Below are 21,951 nucleotides of genomic sequence, written 5' to 3' on the forward strand. Positions count from 1 at the left end.
GAGATTCCGTGATGATGTTACAGACATTCTAGGATGATGGAGAACGATAAATGTATTAATTTGAAGTAAGGATCCCTGTACGGGAAACGGACGAGTCGAAAGTTATAAACGAAAGTCGTTCTGATACCTCTGACAGTTGAATACATGTATCTGTTCTTGTGCTGCGAAGAGTGTAGGGTTGGTAACTTTCAGAGGTGGTAGTATGGACAAAAAACAAGAAAAAATGTGCAATAAACGTGGGCTCTAAGATGCATACCTGAGGAGCTACGACCATTCGTTCATCTTGACTAACGTGAAACACATCTCCTCTACTGAGCAAGTGTTCATAGCTGTTAAGGTACGCACTTTAGAGCCCACGTTTATTGGACATTTTTTCTCGTTTTTGTCCACACTACCACCACTGAAAGTTGCCAACCCTACACTCTTCGCAACACACGAACCGGTACATATATTCAACTGTCAGAGGTATCAGAACGGTTTTAGTTTATAACTTTCGACTCGTTCGTTTCCGGTACAGGGATCCTTACTTCAAATTAATACATTTATCGTTCTCCATCATCTTAAATGGCTCTGAGCACTATGGGACTCAACTGCTGAGGTCATTAGTCCCCTAGAACTTAGAACTAGTTAAACCTAACTAACCTAAGGACATCACAAACATCCATGCCCGAGGCAGGATTCGAACCTGCGACCGTAGCGGTCTCGCGGTTCCAGACTGCAGCGCCTTTAACCGCACGGCCACTTCGGCCGGCCTCCATCATCTTAGAATGTCTGTAACATCATCACGGACTCTCGCCGTGTATACCTACATTTAGAGACGCCCGCGCCTATAACTTTGACGCTCTGTAGTCTCGTTGGATGACGTTTCCGGACATGGGTTCCTGTTCAAAATACGATGTACTCACTACCCTCTACAAGCCCTAGAAGTCTGTAACGGGAATTTCCGACCACCCTGTATAATTACTGACGGGTCGACTGAGAAAGAATCCTTCGTTAAAAACTGGGGACACAAACATGAAAACAGCAATCGTTACACGCTATCTGGCAGTATACATGGATAAAAGATCAAAATTTCATGAAAACATCAAAAGAACTACATCCAAAGCAGAAAAAAATTCTACGCAAACTGGCAAGGTTTAACTCAGCGGAATATGTACTACCTTTACAAATTACACGAACATACCACTGTGCACTCTTTTCGAGTCAGTGCATGGGCATACAGAGTAACTCTCGTCACAAACAGAACAGCTGCTAGACGAGGGCAAAGGAGTGTTCTGCTTAAACTGTCGACTCCGCATCAGTGATAGCACTGTGCGTGGTGCTTGGAAATACACTGTCAGATATCGGGCTGCAACGTAATGGTTAGATTAATAACCGGTGTACCTATGAATATAAGCACCAACATAAACTCTGGTAAGGTTATCACACGCACTTAAACCGCGTGAGTCAAAGTCAGACACCAATTTAGGGGGATGTGGGGGAATTAGAAACACCAGAACACACAGTCCTATTCTGCAGGAATTACAGAAATATCAGAGACACACCACAGATAAACAATATAATCAATATACGAAGCCATTAGAAAAGTTTATCAATGGAAACATCTAAACACATTAGCAGATGGAATTTTCTAAAACAACTTATAAAGAATGTCTATGGTCTAGGCCATACACAGGGCCAGTCAGTATCCAACAAAATCAGAGAATCCGTAGGTGGAAGAAGACGAAGAAGAAGAAGAAGAAGAAGAAGAAGAAGAAGAAGACACTTAAACATTAATTCACTGTGAACTCCAGACAGTTTCACAACAGACATATTGCATATAGATATTTTAGGCTAAAAACACATCCAGTCACTGTTATGGAAAGGTCACTTTGACAATGTATATAAGGTACCATCTTTAACACTGACAGTGTATTGTTGCCCAAGGCACTATAAACCAGTATGAAAGTTTAGTTCAAAGTATATTACACTCGACTGTTATATCTAGCTTTATCAAATTGTCTTGCCACTAACGCACAATCGGCAGACGCAGCTGCTAATAGGCCAAAAACGACCCAGCATGCGAAATTACGCTTCGGGCCTTCTACCAAGCAGCAAGTGAAAAAAAGGTGAAAGAAATATGTCAAGCAGGATACAAGTTTAGTGACTACGTTTGTCGCAATATTCGGGTGATGCCACCACAGGTAAGGGCGTCTACCAGCTAAGGTTCATGGGAACGAGCAGAATTGTAGGTGAAAAGGGTACAACTGCCGCTGACAGCGAGACACAGTAAAATAACAGCAATCTCTCGTCATACCACCCAGTGACCGAACAATACAGGGTGTACACAAAGTTCGGGAACACTTTCAATTATTTATTGCACAAGAACCAAACATTGAACAGATATCATACATATGTCATTTTCAAGAGAAACCCTGAAAGTTTTTTTTTTTTTCATGTATACCGCCACAGCGTAGTTTGGTAATTTGCCGATAGTCAGCGATAGTCGCAAACATGGCGAGTTCAGGTGTGAAGCGAGCTTTCTGTGCGTTGGAGTTCGACAAAAACAAGTGAGCTACAGCTGTTCAACGTATTTTTAGAGCCTAGTACGGTGAGAAGCCACCAAAAAGGAAGGCCATTTACCACTAGCACAACAAATTCGTTACGACGTAATACTTGTGCCCGACAAAGAGAAGCGGCCGTCCCAGTGTGAGTGAAGTGAATATGGAACGCGTGCGAGAGAATTTCATAAGGAGTCCAAAGAAATCGGTGCGTCGTGCATCCCGTGAACTCGAAATGGCTCCAGTGTCAATGTGGAAAGTCCTGCGACAGAAGCTGTCTATGAATCCATTCAAAATGGACCTAGTGCAGAAGCTCAATAAACACGGAGCTGCCGCATTGATGAATCGGCCGTGCTACAGAAGGGGACAGCCGTTTCATGAAATTGCCTCCCCTATCACCAGATCTCATTCCGTGTGACTTTTTTCTGTGGGGACACTTCAAAGATCTGGTGTATGTACCGCCTCTACCACGTGATGTAGCAGAGCTCCGGGAGGGAATACGGGAAGCGACTGCCACAGTCGACGATGCCATGCTGGAACGGGTATGGCAAGGATTCGATCGCCTTTTTGATGTCTGCCGTGTCACTCATGGTTCGCATATCGAATGTTGGGAAAAAAAAAAAACCTTTCAGAGTTTCTCTTCAAAATGCAATATGTATGACATCTGTACAACGTTTAGTTCTTGTACAATAAATAATTGAAAGTGTTCCCGGATTTCATGTGCACCCTGCAGTTTCGGATGATGAAGTTCGCAGTCTGAAAACACCAATTTCCGCCCACGTCAGAATCACAATCCACATCTATATGTGTACCTCAAAAAGCGTATCTACAGTGCATGGCGGATTGACAAGTTTCTGTCCTATTCCATTCACATATTGAGCAAGGGAAAGACGACTGACTGTATGCCTCTTGTTAGCCTAAAATGTTCCTTGTATTAGTTACGCCTCTATGTGAAAATATGAAGAAACAGATAAGCCTACTCGAAATCTTTGGTTAATTATGATTTGGATTCAACTAAGAGTAAAAGTCTGTTCATAAAACGATTTTCAAAACGGGCTGTATTAGGTAAATATGTCTAAGACGACACGACAACGTGAAAAACTGTACCCAGTAGAAATATTGACCTCTTATGTTGACGATACGAGCAAACATACAGCAGCGCTTTCTGAGGACTAATGACAAGCCATTTTAATTTGTTTCATCGATCAAATAGGAAGCAGTAACCTTGGGGAACGACCGATGCAAGCGTGGACACGCAGCAACAGGACATGCGACAGCTTGGGAAAACCTAGTCAAGATTTTTTGTCACGAATTTATCACAGCCTCAATGCTAATTTCTGTTAGGGAGTATAAACTGTACGTAGTTTTATACCACTTTCTCATGAAGCTAGTGTCGATCTGTTGTTATTTTTATTATTTTAAGGCAAATTCACACACTTAAAGGGCAGACGATATTGTGTTAATGTCAATACTGTAATCTTCATACTTCATGAGAAATAAGAATTATAAATAAGAAAAACGATAGTACAGGAAAACTTAGACGATAGCAAGTTGCTTCAACGAAGAAGAATCTGTCATCACCCAACAATCGTACAGGGCAAAAGAAGGGCATCTTGTGTATCAAGTAACTGTTTTTAATGTACAGTACCATAACGAATAATCAGTACTGTGTGATTTTCCGAATGTCTTGATATAGCTATTACCACTTCCCGCTACCATATAGCTATTACCACTTCCCGCTACCAGGTATCAAATCTAAAATGTAAAACTCGCTACATACATATACATGGCACAAATTTGACGAGTAAACTTTCTACATGCATTCTTTATTTGTTTCGTAAATTACAATCCTTGTGTCAAAAAAAGATTCTTGTTCATATGCCTCTCCCTTAGTGTACAACAGTGAACTAAGATTTTTCACAGAGGACTTAACCTGACACGTTAGAAATAGAATGCCAGTTCAGCAAATTTATTATGATAAATGTATTGAGAAAGAACATTAAGAATTTCGAAATAGTTTCTCCCCCCATACACTAATTTGAACTCTCGCCGTATCGATGACCTGATACGATGTAAAAGACGCGAGTTGTTTACCTGAAAAAAATTATCTACATGATCAAACAAAATCAACATAATGATCTTTCGTAATTTTTGGCGAGCATCTCACGATTCCGATTCCCACTGCAAATATGGTGAAACAGCAACAGGTTGAAACACAGGTCTATGAATGAAAGGAACTTGCAGACATTTATTTAAGGAACTCGGGATTATTCACAGTACCTACGCAATGCATTGATTCACTTACAAAATTTGTCATTAAATAGCCCATCGCAATTCAAAAATAACAGCGAAGTGCATACCTACAACACTAGAAGAAAGGATGATCTTCACTATTCTGGATTAAATCTCACTTTGGCACAGAAAGGGGTGAATTATGCTGCCACAAAAACTTTGGACATCAAAATTTAAAGGGTAATTAAAAGAATTTCTGAATGACAACTCCTCCTACTCAATACATGAATTCTTAGATAGTAATTGTAAAAAAATAAAAATAAAAAAATTAATTATTTTGTGTAACGAAAACTTACGTTAAAGTAACACGTTCCACATCACTACGAAATGTCGTTTTCATGATCTATGGAATAAGGATTAATATATGTATGTAATCATACAGAGAAACAACAATTTCACTACTCCGCTACATACGCATGTTCCATTTTTTTTTTACTCCCTCGACAGATTTCCCTATCGACTACATACCAAACAGAGTCTACTCGTTCATAATGGTCTCCTCGTTGCTGATGTAGCTTTAAACGATTTGTTTTACGTAGGGTCAGTATTTAACAAAACGTGAAATCGGAAATTTAAATGAGGAAAGAGCAGTTGCGTACAATCGGAGAACTGGCAATGTGAGTCAACTGTTCAGCAGATGAGCTATTTCGGGCATTTGAAACAAATACTAAGTTTCCTTCGCACGTAAACAATATCAAAAATAGAAATACAGGGGCTGTGTCATATGTGTGGTGAGGAATAAAGTAAACAGTTTTAAAACGAAAAGCATTTTATTTGATCGAATGTCCACTTTTTTAATTCTGTCGGAAAAATTCGTTAAACTATTCAAAGCACTCACTCATTGACAGCAATGCTTGGCGCCAAAAGAAATTTTCGAATTTGGAACACCAAGAAGTCGCTTGGATGATACGAGTGAATGTGGAACCTATTCGAAGTTAAATTCACACGCTTTTGCTGTTGTGGCTGGTGCAGTAGAACGATGTTTTATTCTGGTGAAAGAGCACAGTTTCGTCTGCCAACGTTGTCGCTTTTCGTTCTGGAAGAAAAAAAAGGAGGATTTAACGCCCGATTATCAGGCGTTCGCGATTTACCTCTCTCTGCTGGAACGTTACTAGTTACTATTCTACACTTCGGTTCTTTTTAGTCTGTGGATCCTCCAGCCATATGTAAATGATGATTATGTATGTGCACGAGAATGTGAATGACTTCTCAGAACGTAACAGGGTGGAGAATGATGACTTGCAGTTCAGTTCCTTATAGAAGATTCTTAAGAGTTCTGTTCGCTTCAAAAATCCTACGTGGCTGTAGATGGATGTCTATAATTAAAGTTCCAGTTTCAAAACGCTATAGAAAGAGAATCATTACTCAGAATGACGTCGAATTTGAACAGCGTATTATTGATGCAAGGAGGAACATCATGAGAAAAAAATAATTAATATTTTACCACTAGATGGTGCCGAAGCGTCTGAACATGCACACCAACAGACGCGCAGAACACGGCTGTTCCTCAGTTTGCCTCCGAGGCGCCCAACATGAAGGACCGCGCGCTGCTGGTAGAGCTCTTTTACATGAACAGCGACTGTATGTCAGTGGCTCTGATGATGTTCCGGACATTCATGGGTATGAAAAGAGGCATTGGTCCGATGTCCGCAATGAGCCTGGAAAAAAAGTGATCACGAAATTCGGAAAGACAGGTTCTTTGGAAGTGCAATAAGGCAGAGGGAGAAGAGAAAAGCAGTTGATCCGACGTCTGTCGTCGATGTGGCCACAGTATTGCAGGAGGGGGGGGGGGGGGGGGGGGGGTCGAGCGGTAGTGTGCAAACATGCAGTGCACGGGAAATGCACGAACGTTGGAAATGCCAGCGATCACGGTGCATAAAACCCTACGAAACATCCTGCAATGTTATTCATACAAAATCAGCTATTTTCATGAGATGCTTCCTGCTAACCTGCCAGCAAAGCAAATTCGCTGTGGAATTTCTCGCTCGCTTGGAAGTGGAGAATGAATGACCATGGAACATTCTATGGACAGACGAAGCCCATCTCCTTCTCCAAAACGCACAGGTGCAAAATATGAGGAATGGAAAAATCCGCACGCACACCAACCGGTACCACTTCATTCTGCAAAGGTGACTGCCTGATGCAGGTTGACGGCATCGTTTATCGTAGGACCATATTTTTTTCGAGGAGATGGGTCCTGCGCAGGACCTGTTACCTGTACCGTCACTAGTAAACGCTACGAGGGTCTTTTGCGCACCAGCGTCATTTCGACCCTTCAAGAGCGTGGATATGTGGGTAGGATCATTTTTATGCAAGATGGCGCTCCTCTGCATATTGCACAGCCAGTGAAGCTTCTGCTGCAGAGGCATTTCGGAAATGCTAGAATTATCAGCCGTCATTGCACGACAGACTGGCAGTCCAGATCACCTGATATTAATTCGTGTGACTTCTGGATGTGAGGCTATCTAATTACGAATATAGCTGAACTGAAGGCAAGCCTTGCGCGATGCAATTTCAACGTGACCCCCCGATAGACTCCGATTTGTTATGGAACATACTGTTTCTCGATTTCAACTTGTGGCAGAAACCGGTGGACAGAATACTGAATATGTCTAGCGCCACTCTCATGACAATAACCGATGTCATTTTGCTTTTTATATCGTTTTGGCCTCAGAACAGTTAAAAACCGATTTTTCCCATCTGATGTGATTGATAGCCTTACCTAAGAGCGAACTTACGCAGTCATGTACATGTTCAGATGGTGTAATGTGAAACTCAAACCACAGCCGTGGTACTGCAATTCATCTGTCATTTGTAGCTGATCCCATTTATTTATATTTATTGGTCTTTTCTTCCATGAAGCGCGAACGAGAAACAGAGAACTAAGGTCTATTCTCTAGAACACCGAGAGCTCGTTGGAATCGGGAATTTTGCCGTTCTCAGTCCGTCCATAACAGAGCATTGTTTTGCTGTTTCAGTGATGGATCCAGATTCAATCCACAAACGCTGCTTTGCAATATTATTGTGGGTGCGGCTTTTTCCCGACAGTCAGCCATCCTGCCATCAACAGCGCATTTTTCTTTTCTTCACTTGTAATTACCTCGATGGGTGTTTTGCACTCGGTTCAGTTGAAACATCTACAGCTTCAGTTATGTAGGGCACTTACACTTCTCTGTACAGCAGTATGATATTATGGAATTTTACAATGCTCTCCTCGACGTGATCTCAGCTATCCGCCCCCCCCCCCCCCCCCCCCCAAGTAAAAATATTTAACAAGAACATGAAACCATTTTTCTCCCCCCATTTTCTGCACTGCTAGAATGATCAAATCGAGTGACCGTCAACAGTTAACAGCCAGATGCATCTAGCTGTATAAATTTTACAGTGTGGGTTTCTTGGTTAATCTACTACTTCGTTTTCTTTTACTCTTCCAAGTTCCACAAGCTGTTGTCGTACTCTAACATGTGCTTCATGCTTTGCTGATGAGCAAAGTTTCTGAAAATTAGTATTTATTCAATTTTAGTTATATGTTCTTAAAACCAACGTGCGGAATGTAGCGCATGGCACCCCGAAACACTGATCTCTGGTCCGTGCCCTACAACGTTCACATACAGTGCACAACCTCTATGCACCTGACACTATTACTCGACCTTAACGCTATACTGCTTCCAAAATGTGTGTCGTTTACAACTTTTGGCGAGTACGGGTGCTTCTCATTTTAAAAACATACCTTCACTCGAGGGGGCGGAAACCTTCCTGTTACAATCTTTCCATTTTAAGGGTCGCTCAACAATTAGAGTTTCTTTCATAATTAACTTCGTCAATTTTTCTTTTTTTTGGTAGACACTATTTTCATATCAATAATCAAAAACAGTTTAATTCCTGTTCCGAGTTGCTGCAACTCCAAAATAGGGGGTACTGCAAAGATAGCTCATGTCCTGGCACTGTTTCTTCTATAGGCTGCTCCACATGTCTCATTTCAGGAGGACAACACCCGGACACGTGCGACGAGGAATGTGCAAGCTGCCTTCAAAGAAAGTTATGCCATCACTTCCTGGCTTGCACATTTGCTTAAAGTGTGACTCACTCAACATGTCTGGGATAGGGTATGTCGACAACTTATTCACTCCATTACTTCAGCAACCACTGTTGAAGCTTTGTGATCATCCCTATAAACTACATGGCCCTGCGTTCTCCAGCAGCATACCCACGCCATTTTTGACTGCATACCACAACATCTAGATTCTCTGATTCCAACACATGATGACTTCAAACTGTACTGAATTCTTGTGTTCAGAATGCAAGTGTAGTTCTGTAATTCTAGTCATTTGTGTATTACCATGACCCTAGTCTGTGAAGTAAATTTCAATGTGATCACGTCTTCTCCTTGCTATTGCAATTTTCACGAAAAGTGGTGTAGCTGACTTTGTCAAGCACAGCTTGTCATTAGTTTTCCACCACTCCTATCCCCAGTGATTCATGACCTTGTTCCAAAACAGTAAGGGTGCTGCATTTCAAATAGCCTCATTGATGACAGTACCTGAAGGACTAAGAGACATCCCACCTACCTTTCATCCAGGGCAGTGTTCCAAGATGGCTAGGGAATCATAGCAGTCGTAATGTGAAATTCAAGTAGGACTTTTCTCCACATTTCACCTCTTAGTCAGTGTGCACATAACTGGCTACATCATACTTCAATTGTGTTCATGTGTTTAGGGTTATCCTTGACAATTTCGATTGTTACACATTACTGATAACCTCTACAGGAATGAATGTAAAAAGGAACAGTAAACACCTACATGCAACCACAACACAGGGAACAAACTCACATGGCCTCAACCTTTGTTAGTCCCTGTCCTTCACCCACCTATCACCTTCCTTCCTCCAATCCAGCACTACACCGCCTTCTATTCCAGCAATGTACCCAAAGTAGCTTTTCCTCTTCTCTATATCTCCACTTTTCTGACCCTCTTCCCTGCAGTAAGCAGCACAGTGATATTTTATTTTCAGTGTGTATACATACTCAATGTGTACCCTGGCATGTTTCATATGGTATCCCAGAAGGCTCTCATTCTTGATGGGATCTGTGGAACATGATGAATCAATAAAGGCGAAAATTTGGTTGAGAGCTGGTGAAGTTGGTTGGTTGGTTTATTGAGGGGGGGGGGGGGGGAGGGGGGGACACCAATCAGCAAAGTCATCATTAGGGAAGGATGTCGACCATGACTTTTCAAAGAGCTGGCAAATTTTAAATGCCTCGGTTAAGGCTGCAATTAATCTTGTTGTTGAATGTGGAGAACAATGTCTTTAGTGCTCGAGTGAAGAGAGATTGATACGATTGTCAGTAAAATACACAAAACAGGAAGATAAAACAGCATGTAAAACATTGTGCTGCTGGAAAACTTGTGTACCCTCTCAGAACCACGGAACAAAGTATTGCATAAGTAGTAAAACATTAATGACACAGGAAGAAAGTGGTATAAGGAGCTGAAACAATAAAGCAGATGGATGTGGCTCGCTGACCGCAAGAATAAAAAAAAGGAGAAGCCAGCCACACTGCAACACACTACAACCTCCACCCTGAAAGTTTAGGTCAGAGTCCAGACACATCAAAAAACTTTAAAACCTTAGTCACACCCATCTCATCATCAGCTAAAATAGGGGGCAGATTCCAACCAATATTTGCTTCTGCCCTTGGATCACAGCATAAAATACACTCTGTTAAAAGATGGCGGATAGAAAGCATCACAAAATGGGGGATCCTCTTGTCATAGTAAAACAGCTATGAGTGAGAGGGCAGTGTCCAATTCTAAGACATGTGAGGGTCACTTCATCCCATCTGAGCGATCTTGTCGTAGTGGCCCTATTGTAGCTATGACAATACACAACTATATAAACGAAGTAGTTACAAAACAAGATGCATGGCTATGATTTACTATTTGATGACAAAGTGTATTGTAACTGCAGAGTATTGTTTCTGACAACTGTGCTACATACAGACTAGCAGTGTTCATTATAAATCTGCAAGTGGTAGTATACTGTAAACAAGCCACTGTTACTACAGATGATGGAAACAATTTTCTTTGAAAAATACCATTACACTCAAGTAAATATTAAGCAAACAATATAAGATCATCTTCATGGTCGACCACACAGTCTGTTTCATTCAATTAGGAATTCCGAGATAATCCTTCCACCTCTTCCATGGTCATACAACGTCCCTCTGTGCAGTTGATTTGAAGAGCAAAGCCTTTTTCACAGGCCTTAGTTTTTCTTTACTAAGTGACCCTTGAGCCAATAAAAAGTTGTTCCTTTTTATACACTGTTTTTTATGGTGTTCTGTTCAATATAGTTGCTGTCAGTAAATATAAAAAATGGCAGAATCTACTGGTTCACAAAAGTAAAAATTATTTAATCTTTGCATACACGCATTCATTTCTTGAGGTCTTACACATAAATGCTGCATAAATAATGCTCCCAAATAAATACGTGGAGAATGATGTAATCACAACCTGTGCTAGAGCTAGTGCCAGTACATCACTATGCTGCAGCACAAAAACTTGTCATTATGCCAATAATGTTCGTTGAGCATAATCTGAGACAAATAAATACCTCAAAGTAGGTGACTAAATGACAAAAGTAGCAAAGACACTAAAATGAAATATGAATCTTTCTCTGAAGATATATAAAGTTGTAATATGAGTAGCATGGACTGAAAATCAGATTAACACATTGACATTAACAACATTTAGAGATGGAGCACTGAGTCAGTTGAAGAATACGAGTGGAAATCAGTGCTGGCCTTTTTCAGTCCTGAAAAATCAGATAAAAAGGAAGGGACAGTTACTAGGACTTGAGGGAATTTTCTGGTACCATTTGCATAGGAACTGTCTCAACATTCACTTTTATCAGTTTGGTGTACACGGTTTGGAAACCAAATACAAGTCTGTTGCCTTAATCAATGTGTCATCCTGCTCAGTGGAATTCAGATGTAGTAACTTAGAAGAAACTAAATCAATATGACTAAATAGGGATTAGAGTCCATGTTTAATACAAATCCACCAGTATCCTATAAGCTACCTCACATGGTGAAATGTATCTCAGAAGACCGGTGCAAAATTTAACAACTCCACAAAAAGTGATGTAACTACAGTAATAAATTAAATACGTATCAAACGATACGTGGCACACTACACAGAACACCGTGTGGCAATACAGGGAAGGACACAAAGCCAAAATTTTACAAAGTGATGGCTATCCCTTTACCAATACATCGAAGTGAGTCTTAGTCTCTAACTAAGAGAGACAAAAGGAAATAAAGTCGGCTGAAATGAAATTTTTAAGGAATGTTAAAAGATGTATCCTCAGTGATCAAATACAAAACAAGATTAAAAGAGAAGAACTTAACACATGTTCTGTAAATAAGGAAACAGATCAAGGATGGATAAAATGGAACCAACATATCAGTAGAATGGGGGGAAGAAATTAGTAAACAAGTAATAAATTATAAACTGTCCACCACTTGGCTGAGTGGTCATCGCATCTGACTGCCATGCAGCAGGCTCGGATTCAATTCCTGGCCAGGTCAGAGATTTTCTCCACTGGAGGACTAGGCATTGTGTTATCATCATCATAATTGACATGCAAAACACCCAATGTGGCATCAACTTAAAACACTTGCAATTTGGCAGCCGAACTTCCCCGGAAGGGGGTTGGGGGCACTCCCAGCCATCTATACCACACAATCATTTCATTTCAGTTATAAACCAAAAGGAAAGAGTGATGCAGGAAGACTGAGAATGGCTTCAGTGAAGAAGAACAACATTAACTGAAAACAGTCTGAATTTGAATTCAAAACTCACAGGAATTTCTGGTGACAAGTTGGTTTCAGTTTTTTATTTTCCCCAGCAAAAGGGGAAGACTTATTATTTTAACAGTACACAGTATAACAGTTAGCATATCTCTCCAGTCATATTTCCTTATTCAGAATTTATTCATTTCCTGAAGTCCTATTGTGGCAGGGTACAAGTTGCTACATATACCCAGAATGAAATTTTCACTCCGCTGCGGAGTGAAAAATTTCATTCTGGAAACATCCCCCAGCCTGTGGCTGAGCCATTTCTCTGCAATATTCTTTCTCTCAGGGGAGCTAGTATTGCAAGAGAGCTTCTGTGAAGTCTGGAATGTAGGAGACGAGGTACTGGTGGAAATATGGCCATGAGGATGGGTCATGGTTCATGAGTCATGCTTGGGTAGCTCAGATGGTAGAGCACTTGCCTGCGCAAGGCAAAAGCCCCAAGTTTGAATCTCGGCCCAGCACACAGTTTTAATCTGCCAAGAAGTCTCATTTACTACATATATATTTCACACAATGCAGTAAAAGAAAAAGAGGCAGTATTCTCTGCAGCTCTAGACGGAAATTATCACATACCTACATAAGAAAGAAAGAAAGAAGGCATATAGGTCAATGGAATATATCTGAATCACATGTGCTGATGACATTGTTTTGCTCATCTTAGTGCAGATACATCAACTACTAATGAGAGAAGTTAATCAAACATAGGAGTGAAAATATATTCAACTTACTATGAACCCATTATAGCATGCACTACTAGTACGCCAACAAGGGCTACAATAAAAAGGGAAGAATGAATGAATCCAGCAGATTTTTAAGAGGTATGGAAGGCAAGACAAGAAAGGATAAAATCAGAAATGAGGACACCAGAAAAAGGACAGACAGGTCAAGACTAAAGGACAAGACAGAAACAACAAAGCTGAAATGATATGCATATATTATGAGAATGGAAGAGGAGATAGTGACAGAAACTTAACTAGTAAGAGACCATGAGGAAGATGTAGAAGGAGATGGCCAGATATTGCAAGAGTACCCATAGAGAAGGTTAGAATACCAGGAGATGCTATTAAAGCAGAAGTGAGATGGTGTAGAGACAGGCAGTGATGGGAGTCCTTGATTAACAATACAATCCACAAATCTAACAACAACAAAGAAGAGGAGGAGGAAAAAGAAGAAGAAGGAGGAGGAGGAGGAATATAATTAGTATGAAGTGTAATCCTAAATTAAACAGTTTTCAAAACTAGGCCTGCAATGTGTCTGAAAAGTGAGGGCCACTAGTTCTGACTTACAAGAGTGAGATATGGACTTTCAATAAGAAAATAATCAAAAATTGAGGGGTTCCTCTGCAAGCTAAGGAGACATAAATGTTGGAAATTACTAGGAAACACACATAAAAGGGTTAGAGAACAGATGGGAATAGATGCTATAATTAAAACTGTATTGAAAATGAAATGGAGGTAGGCAGGAAATATACCTAGGTGAAAAGATGGTTAACACACCAAAAAAAAAAAAAAAAAAAAAAAAAAAAATACTTTGTTGGATTTAATGAGACAAGACACGCTGAGAATACAATAAAAAAAAGTGGGAGGGGGTGTGGAAGAGGCCATAACCCAGCTGAGTCAGTCTAATTGCTAATGATGATTAATACTAGGGCACTGAGAATTGGTTTGACACAGAGATGGCAGTGATGTCTTCTAATTTTTGTAGGTACATTCTATACAATTCCATAAGACAAAAGTTAACTCTATTTGCAGAAAACCTTTGTTCGTGCCACCTTTCACATGTTGACTGCCACATGCATAGTGATGGATGTTTCACCACCAGGTCAGGCTGGGATACAGCCTCAGACATGAGGCTCTGCTGTAGCCACTGGCGGATACATGGCGTCAGGCATAAGCCTCTGCTGTGGCCGGCTTTCCCCTCGTGACAGTCAACATGTGAAAATGGTTATGCTATGTATGTTTCTTTCAAATGGAAATAAACTGCCATCATAAAATTCTATAACGAGGCAAGTTTATCAAGTTACCTTCCATCATGTATGTGGGTGCACTCAGCGACTGTGATACGACTTTCAAATGACAGAGCACAGCAATCAGTCATACTTTTCTTTCAAGTTTTATTAGCAAATCTGGATTTCAGCTAGTGCCTAGCCATTATCAATGCACTATTTCATGGCATCAACTCTTGTCCTAGTAGGTCAGTCCCCTGCTGTTCTGGCTTCTGTCACAGTTCGTTCAAGACTACCCGAACAACAAGTGACTAACGTACTAAGATTCGCATTGATACCACGAAATAGTGCATTGATAATGGCTAGGTACTATATGAAATCGAGACTTGTCTAATAAAATCTGAAAGAAAAAGATGATTGCTGATGTGCTCTATTATTTGAGAGGCAAGTTTTTATCCATCAAACAAACTTACTAGCAAGTTGCTTCAGTTTTTTACAATGTCTGTTCCATCTCAAAAGCTAAAAATTATTCAGCCGAGTTAAAACTGGCTACATTTTTCTCAATGAGAATCTACGCAAAAGACGTGCCTAAATGAAGCCACAGGCATTTCAGAAGAAAGATAATGGTACACCTCAAATTAACAATTAACTACATAAAAGCTACGGGCAGGATAGATATAATATATATTGAATATCAAAAGGGAGTAAGAGTACAAATTTCTCAGCAACGTTCAGACTCTCTTAAAATTATCGAAAACTGATCTTGTGCACCTATTTGTTTTTGTTACACGACCTCATGCCAGACACAAAACAGCAGTGTAAGCAATGAGTGAAAACTGGAGGCAATGTGATCAAGAAGTCACCTCTTAAGATTTGACGCAGCAACCTGAGCACTGTGGGATGATCGATTAGAACAATGCAAATACTTTATAATACACATGCAAGTCATTGATACAGAGAGAGATTGCTTTGAACAGTAGTGCTGCTGACAAGATCTCTTGTGTATACTACTACTTATATATGTGTGCCGATGCTGGCGGTGATTCTGTGTTTAGCTTTTGACAATGCCACTAAGGTTCCAGTATATCAAGACACGTTTTATAAAACAGGTATGCCTCATCATATATAAATTTTCATATGTATGGCAGTAATACTATTCATCATGGTCTAGATTATTGTTTTGAGCTGTAGACAATTTGCTAGTTGTACACATACAAAAAGAAGTTTTGTATCACCTAGGTTCTGAGAGTTCCAGAACCTGCACAGAAAATTGGAAGAGAAATCAACATAAAACATCATTTCCGTCCTCTTTATTGCTCATGAAAACCACACGTTGCAGCGTGACCTTCAGAGGTGGTTATCCAGATTGCTGTACACACCAGTACCTCTAATACCCAGTAGCACATTCTCTTTCATTGATGCACAACTGAATTTGTTGTGGCATACTATCCATAAGTTCATCAAGGCACTGTTGGTCCAGATTGTCCCACTCCTCAACGGCAATTCGGCAAAGATCCCTCAGAGTGGTTGGTGGGTCACATCGTCCATAAACAGCCCTTTTCAATCTATCCCCGGCATGTTCGATAGGGTTCATATCTGGAGAACATGCTGGCCACTCTAGTCAAGCAATTTCGTAATCCTGAAGGAAGTCATTCACAAGACGTGGATGATGGAGATGTGAATTGTTGTCCATGAAGAAGAATGCCTCACCAATATGCTGCTGATATGGTTGCACTATCACAGTCGGACGATGGCATTCATGTATCGTACTGCCATTACAGCGCCTTCTATGACCACCAGCAGCAAATGTCAGCCCCACATAATGCCACCCCAAAACAGCAAGGAACCTACACCTTGCTGCACTCGTTGGACAGTGTGCCTAAGGCGTTCAGCCCGACTGGGTTGCCTCCAAACATGTCTCTGACAATTGTCTAGCTGAAGGCATCACTCATCGGTGAAGAGAACGTGATGGCAATTCTGAGCAGTCCATTCGGCATGTTGTTGGGCCCATCTGTACCGCACTGCATGTTGTCATGGTTGCTAAGATGGACCTCGCCATGGACATTGGGAGTGAAGTTGCACATCATGCAGCCTGTTGCGCACAAGCTGAGTTGTAACACAATGTCCTGTGGCTGCACAAAAAGCATTATTCAACATGACGGCGTTGCTGTCAGGGTTCCTCGAGCCATAATCTATAGGTAGTGGTCATCCACTGCAGTAGTAGCCCTTGGGCGGTCTGAGCGAGGTGTGTCATCGACAGTTTCTCTCTCTCTGTCTCCATGTCCAAACAACATCGCTTTCGTTCACTCTGAGACGACTGGACACTTTCCTTGTTGAGAGACCTTCCTGGCACAAAGTAACAATGCGGACGCAATCGAAACGCAGTATTGAACGTCTAGGCAGTTGAACTATAGACAACACAAGCTGTGTACCTCCTTCCTGGTGGGATGACAAATTGATTGGCTATCAGACCCCCCTCTGTCTAACAGGTGCTGCTCATGCATGGTTGTTTACATCTTTGGGCAGGTTCAACAGTCAAAGGGAGTGTGTCCGTGATACAATTTCTGCAGGCAACATTTATCTTTTTCGCATATTTTGCTGCAGTTCTGAAGTTGTTCATTGCTGGCTGAAACCAATAATCTGAGGATCTACAAGTTTGTGACGATACACATAAAATAAAAGAAATTTATTCTAGAGATTAAAATCTACTCAACCAAGTGGTGGCAGGACCAAACACAAACAAAAGTTAAGGGAATGTGCAAGTGCTCAGAGCTTCTGGCAGAAATGTTGAACGGGAAGAAAGAGGGATGAAGAAAAAAGATTGGTTAGTTTTAGGAAATGGGGAGGGTTACAGAAAAGTCAACCAAAACCCAAGATCAGGGGTTAAGCTCTCAGCTTCTTGAAATCTCATCCAGTGCAGTCCCTGACAATCAGTATTTCCCTGTCATCCCTTCCCGGGGAGTCTCCCCTGACCGGGGTTCTGGGTGACTTTTCCATGCTTCTCAACATCTCCTAAACCTCACCAGTCCTTTTTCTTCATCCCTCTTCCGTAACCGTACACAAATCTGCCACAAGAAGGAGCCACTGGCTCCAAAAGCTTGCATATTTCATTAACTTTTGTAAGTGATTGCTCCTGCCACCACTTGGTGAGTAGATTTTTTTTATCTATCCAATTTATTATATTCTCAAAAATTTATTATTTTTGTCGACATATTAGCTCTATAGTTTTTTGTTATTTTACTGTTAGATGTGTGTTTATGTGTAATTTTCTTTAAAGATGTGGAGATCAGAACCGATGTTGAAGTAGTTTCTTATGAGAATGTGGATTGGGTTGTTAGTTGAAGTTCAAAATTACTACTTGTTACTGGTGGGTGTCGTGGAGTGTGTTGTTATTTTGGTTAAGTCAAACTTTCGATAATAGTTACATCTGTGAGTTGTGGTTTGTTGATATCGTGGACTTCATTTGAGTTGTATGGGTCAAGTGAAATTTCTGGTACCAGTTTCTAGATTATGTGTGGGTTTGTGGTATCGTGAAATCGTTTGAGCTATATGGGTCAAGTGAAATTTCTGGAATTTTTTTTTAAATTTTTGCTGAGGATTTTGTTTGTTTGATTTTTGCATTAGTATTTGTTTTGGTACATCTTCATTATTAGCATTGCCATGTATTTAGTTTGTCCCTGTACAAAACCCCATAATTATCATAACCGTCCCAGGAATTTCAAGTTATTTCTGCAATTAAATATTATTGCATTATTTGTGTCTGTCTGCATTTGTAATGAGTGACACCACAGTCATCATACTGTATACTTTTGAAATAGGAGTGACCCCCCGCCCCACTCCCATCTTGATGGAGTACTGGGTCAAAGTTGACAGGTGGCACCGCTATCTTTGGTTATCCTGATCAAGTACTGTGTTGCTTATTTTACGGTACGAGACGTCTTAAACCTAAGCGTATACAATATTTACTTACATTTGCCCATTCTGTTTCATGACCATGCAAACAATTTTGTAGCACGATTGAGTTTTGTATTTGATTTACAAATAGTGAAAAATGAAACTTATTGTACTATTACATGTAATCAGAATATTCTCTTACTGAAATAAGAAAGAGTGGTACTGTAGACATGTCCTTAGTTGTATCTCACTTTTTCACATCTGTGATACATTTTATGGTGTTGGGAAGCTGCTTGTATAGTTTTATATCCATATGTTAGGCTCCTTTTTATATCCATTTGTTAATTGTAAAATGAATATTATCTGGCTGTCTTGTACAATGATTGCGAAAATCTGAATTTTGAGATACAACACGACAAAAATGGAATGTAATAATAATGGCTCAAAGGAGGAGTAATTTATGTAGCCTACCACCTTCTTTACATATAACTAAGTCTGTAAGAGCATTCCTCAGCATAACCTCACAAATTGTTGCACTCAAGTATTTGTACATATATGTGTACATATCAACAAAATAGGTATTGCAGCTCGCATCCCAGGGAAACAAGCAACTGAGTGTTGTTCCTGTTACGGTCATTATCATTACTGTTTTAACATTAATTTAAACCACAAACAAATTATAACCTTGCAAGCTAGCCTTGATATGTAGCACAACACGATGTCTGTTTGCCACCACACGCACGACTTCAGGGGGCATGAGGGGAGGGGTGGGGAGAGGCAGAGGCAACATCACACTCTTCCTGCAGGATGTAAGATGGCTATAATCCTACCATCCTGCAGCCCAGAACAACAGCCCTACAATTAGCATTAATTTTATCTATCTTAACTATGGGTAGTGGCAGATGACATACTTATTACTCAAGAACGAAAACACTTTCAAGTTTTATTTCTGTTGGGCTGTGTTCTATTATGTTTCTGATCAGAACATTAAAAACTGGATATCTTGTTTAAATTAAGAAGTTGTGAAACACTGGCAAAATAGTGTGCTTTATTGTGCAGTTGATACTATGTTTCTTTACCACACAATAAGTCACATACGACTCTTCTAAATACTGTTGTTCAGATGAGACACTATTCTAGAATACAGCATCCTCTCAAAAATTTTGGAAAATGTCGGTAGGGAAACAGGATGGTAGCCTCTTCTGTGAAACAGGTCAACAGTTATTGACATCCTAATAGTAGTTACTGACACCTCTTCCATCGCCTTTCTTATATAGGAGTTTAACAATGGAATATTTCAATCTCTCAGGAGAAATGCCTTGACTCAGTGATGCATTACATGTTTCAGATAAGGCAGAACTTACTATATGGGAACAAATTCGCAGTTATTTCCTCATGAAGACTGTTGTAAATAATCCACTGCATTTCAAAAGGAACATAATTACAATACCAGAAGAAGAAAAAAAAGGCGATCATTACTCCACATTAATGCTGTCTTCAGCATAACATTGGGTGCACATTGCTGTAACTAAAATTTTTGATCATTTGCAGTGAATAACATGTCTGACATACAGCCAAGTAGAACTTGAAAACAAACTGAAAAAGTTTTTCTTGAAAATTACTCCTATTCTGCAGAAGAATGTCTATTATTGCAACGTGTAAAAGATGGTGGATAATGTTACTCACTCACATCTGTATGTTTTTAAAACAAGCAAACAAACTTAAAAATGTTTTGCTTTAGCTACATTTACAAACTGGTTTTTGATGTGAATGTAAAATGACTCGTTCCACATCATTAAGATTTATAGCACAAACAATCCAGGGAAGATGAAACTAACATATGAAGCAATTACCATTCTTAAAAGGCTCATAATACTGTTTCCAAGACCATCAGAATGACGATATAGAATATGTTACAGCTTACACAGCAGAAACACTTAGAACCCTGATTACATGAACACACTGTCAAAACACAATTAATCGAGGGCTCAATGGTGGAATTTGATGTGTAGGCGTAAGGAGTGATTCTCGCATGCCTGATCGCTTAACTAATATTCGACGTTAAAAATCAGTCATATGAGTGTGATATACTGCTAGTCGGCTTGTGTCAGTCGTCTACGCAATGCAAACTGTTGCAAAGTTCTACCTATTACTGCTCATGATTTACAACATATGTCGTGCTTTCGTTTAGACATTCATCACACAATCTACGTACACAAACTTCCTGAGAGCAAGTGGTTACAAAACGAAGAGTCATTGAGAACAATCATTACGACTGATTCGCACATTCTTTTTAATCAACACGCGCGCACAATAGGATGATGCTACAATGACAATTCACGGAAGCAAAAGAGCGTGTACAGAACAAATGCTTATATTTTTTACTACGTTATAATGCACAATATGAATTATTGGCACTACAATACAATCACTGGAACGACGTTACGTTGGTACCCACGTACCAAACAATTCTTTATTTCCATTACATATGTTGGCAACTCGTCAGCATGGTTTCACTTTCGCGTAAGGAAATTACTCTTTTTCGTTGTCTACAAGGAAGAAATAATGACAGCAAGTGGAATGCCCCAAAATTCGTAATCTTAGGAAGAGGAATTGCATCGACGCTTACCATTTTCTCACTGAAGTCGTGCTGTTGGCACAGTGTTTCTCACCACAGCTGATCCATCCACGCACATCAACGTCAAAGATATTCTAAACTGATGCTACAGCGACCAACACGTGCAAGCGATACTTTGGAATTTTAGATTAATAGAGCCGTCAAAGCACATGCGCCATGAGTTCTGAATGGTCATGTGAGCAGCACTACTTATTGGCAGTCTGTTAATGAGTCTGCGCATTGCATCATTGTTGTTTCGCCGATGTATGCCGCCACTTCAAGTAGTTGTTTATAATCTATCTGATTGGTTTTTATATGGTCCCATTTAATGTTATGTACGTAGTGTTTACTTGTAATATGGAGCTGCGGGTCTTCATATAATGTCTCAAAATTTTTAATCGTCTTAAAACGAATTTTTGACAAATGTATGGTAATTGTGGATGGTAAAGTTGGGTACATTAGGCCAGTTTTAAATTTTCGTTTTTGTTCTTATAGTTTTCATAATAAGTAACTGCGGAGCACATCACTGTTGTGTAATCAATGCTTGGAAAAATATTAAGGGCATAATCCACATATTAACAAAAGAAGACCCCAAAGTGTAACACAGTTGCAAGTAGTCTGCTCAACCCCCTTGTAGGTGATCATCTGAACCATTGTCAGTAACTGGCATACATAATAAACGTAGTTAATGACTGCCCAGTGGAATACAATATGACATACAAACGACAGTGAAGGCTTTCGTAGCCATTTATTGACAGGTTGCCTGTTGGCTTCTGTCCCTGTTCTTTGGCCAACATTTGATGAT

General features: G+C 40.1%; 1 protein-coding gene across 1 annotated transcript in view; it reads right to left on the reverse strand.

The window, feature by feature from the left end:
• Positions 1–21,301, reverse strand: part of LOC126242541 (tRNA-dihydrouridine(16/17) synthase [NAD(P)(+)]-like) — a 255,688-nt gene extending 234,387 nt beyond the window's left edge. The window contains exon 1 of the mRNA XM_049948095.1: positions 21,159–21,301. Within this exon, the coding sequence (XP_049804052.1) occupies positions 21,159–21,161 (3 nt within the window). The 5' untranslated portion in view covers positions 21,162–21,301. The remainder of the gene's footprint in view (positions 1–21,158) is intronic.
• Between the last annotated feature and the right edge of the window lie 650 nt (positions 21,302–21,951).

Source organism: Schistocerca nitens, chromosome 1 (assembly GCF_023898315.1).
Source record: "Schistocerca nitens isolate TAMUIC-IGC-003100 chromosome 1, iqSchNite1.1, whole genome shotgun sequence".
NCBI classification, from domain to species: Eukaryota; Metazoa; Arthropoda; class Insecta; order Orthoptera; family Acrididae; genus Schistocerca; species Schistocerca nitens.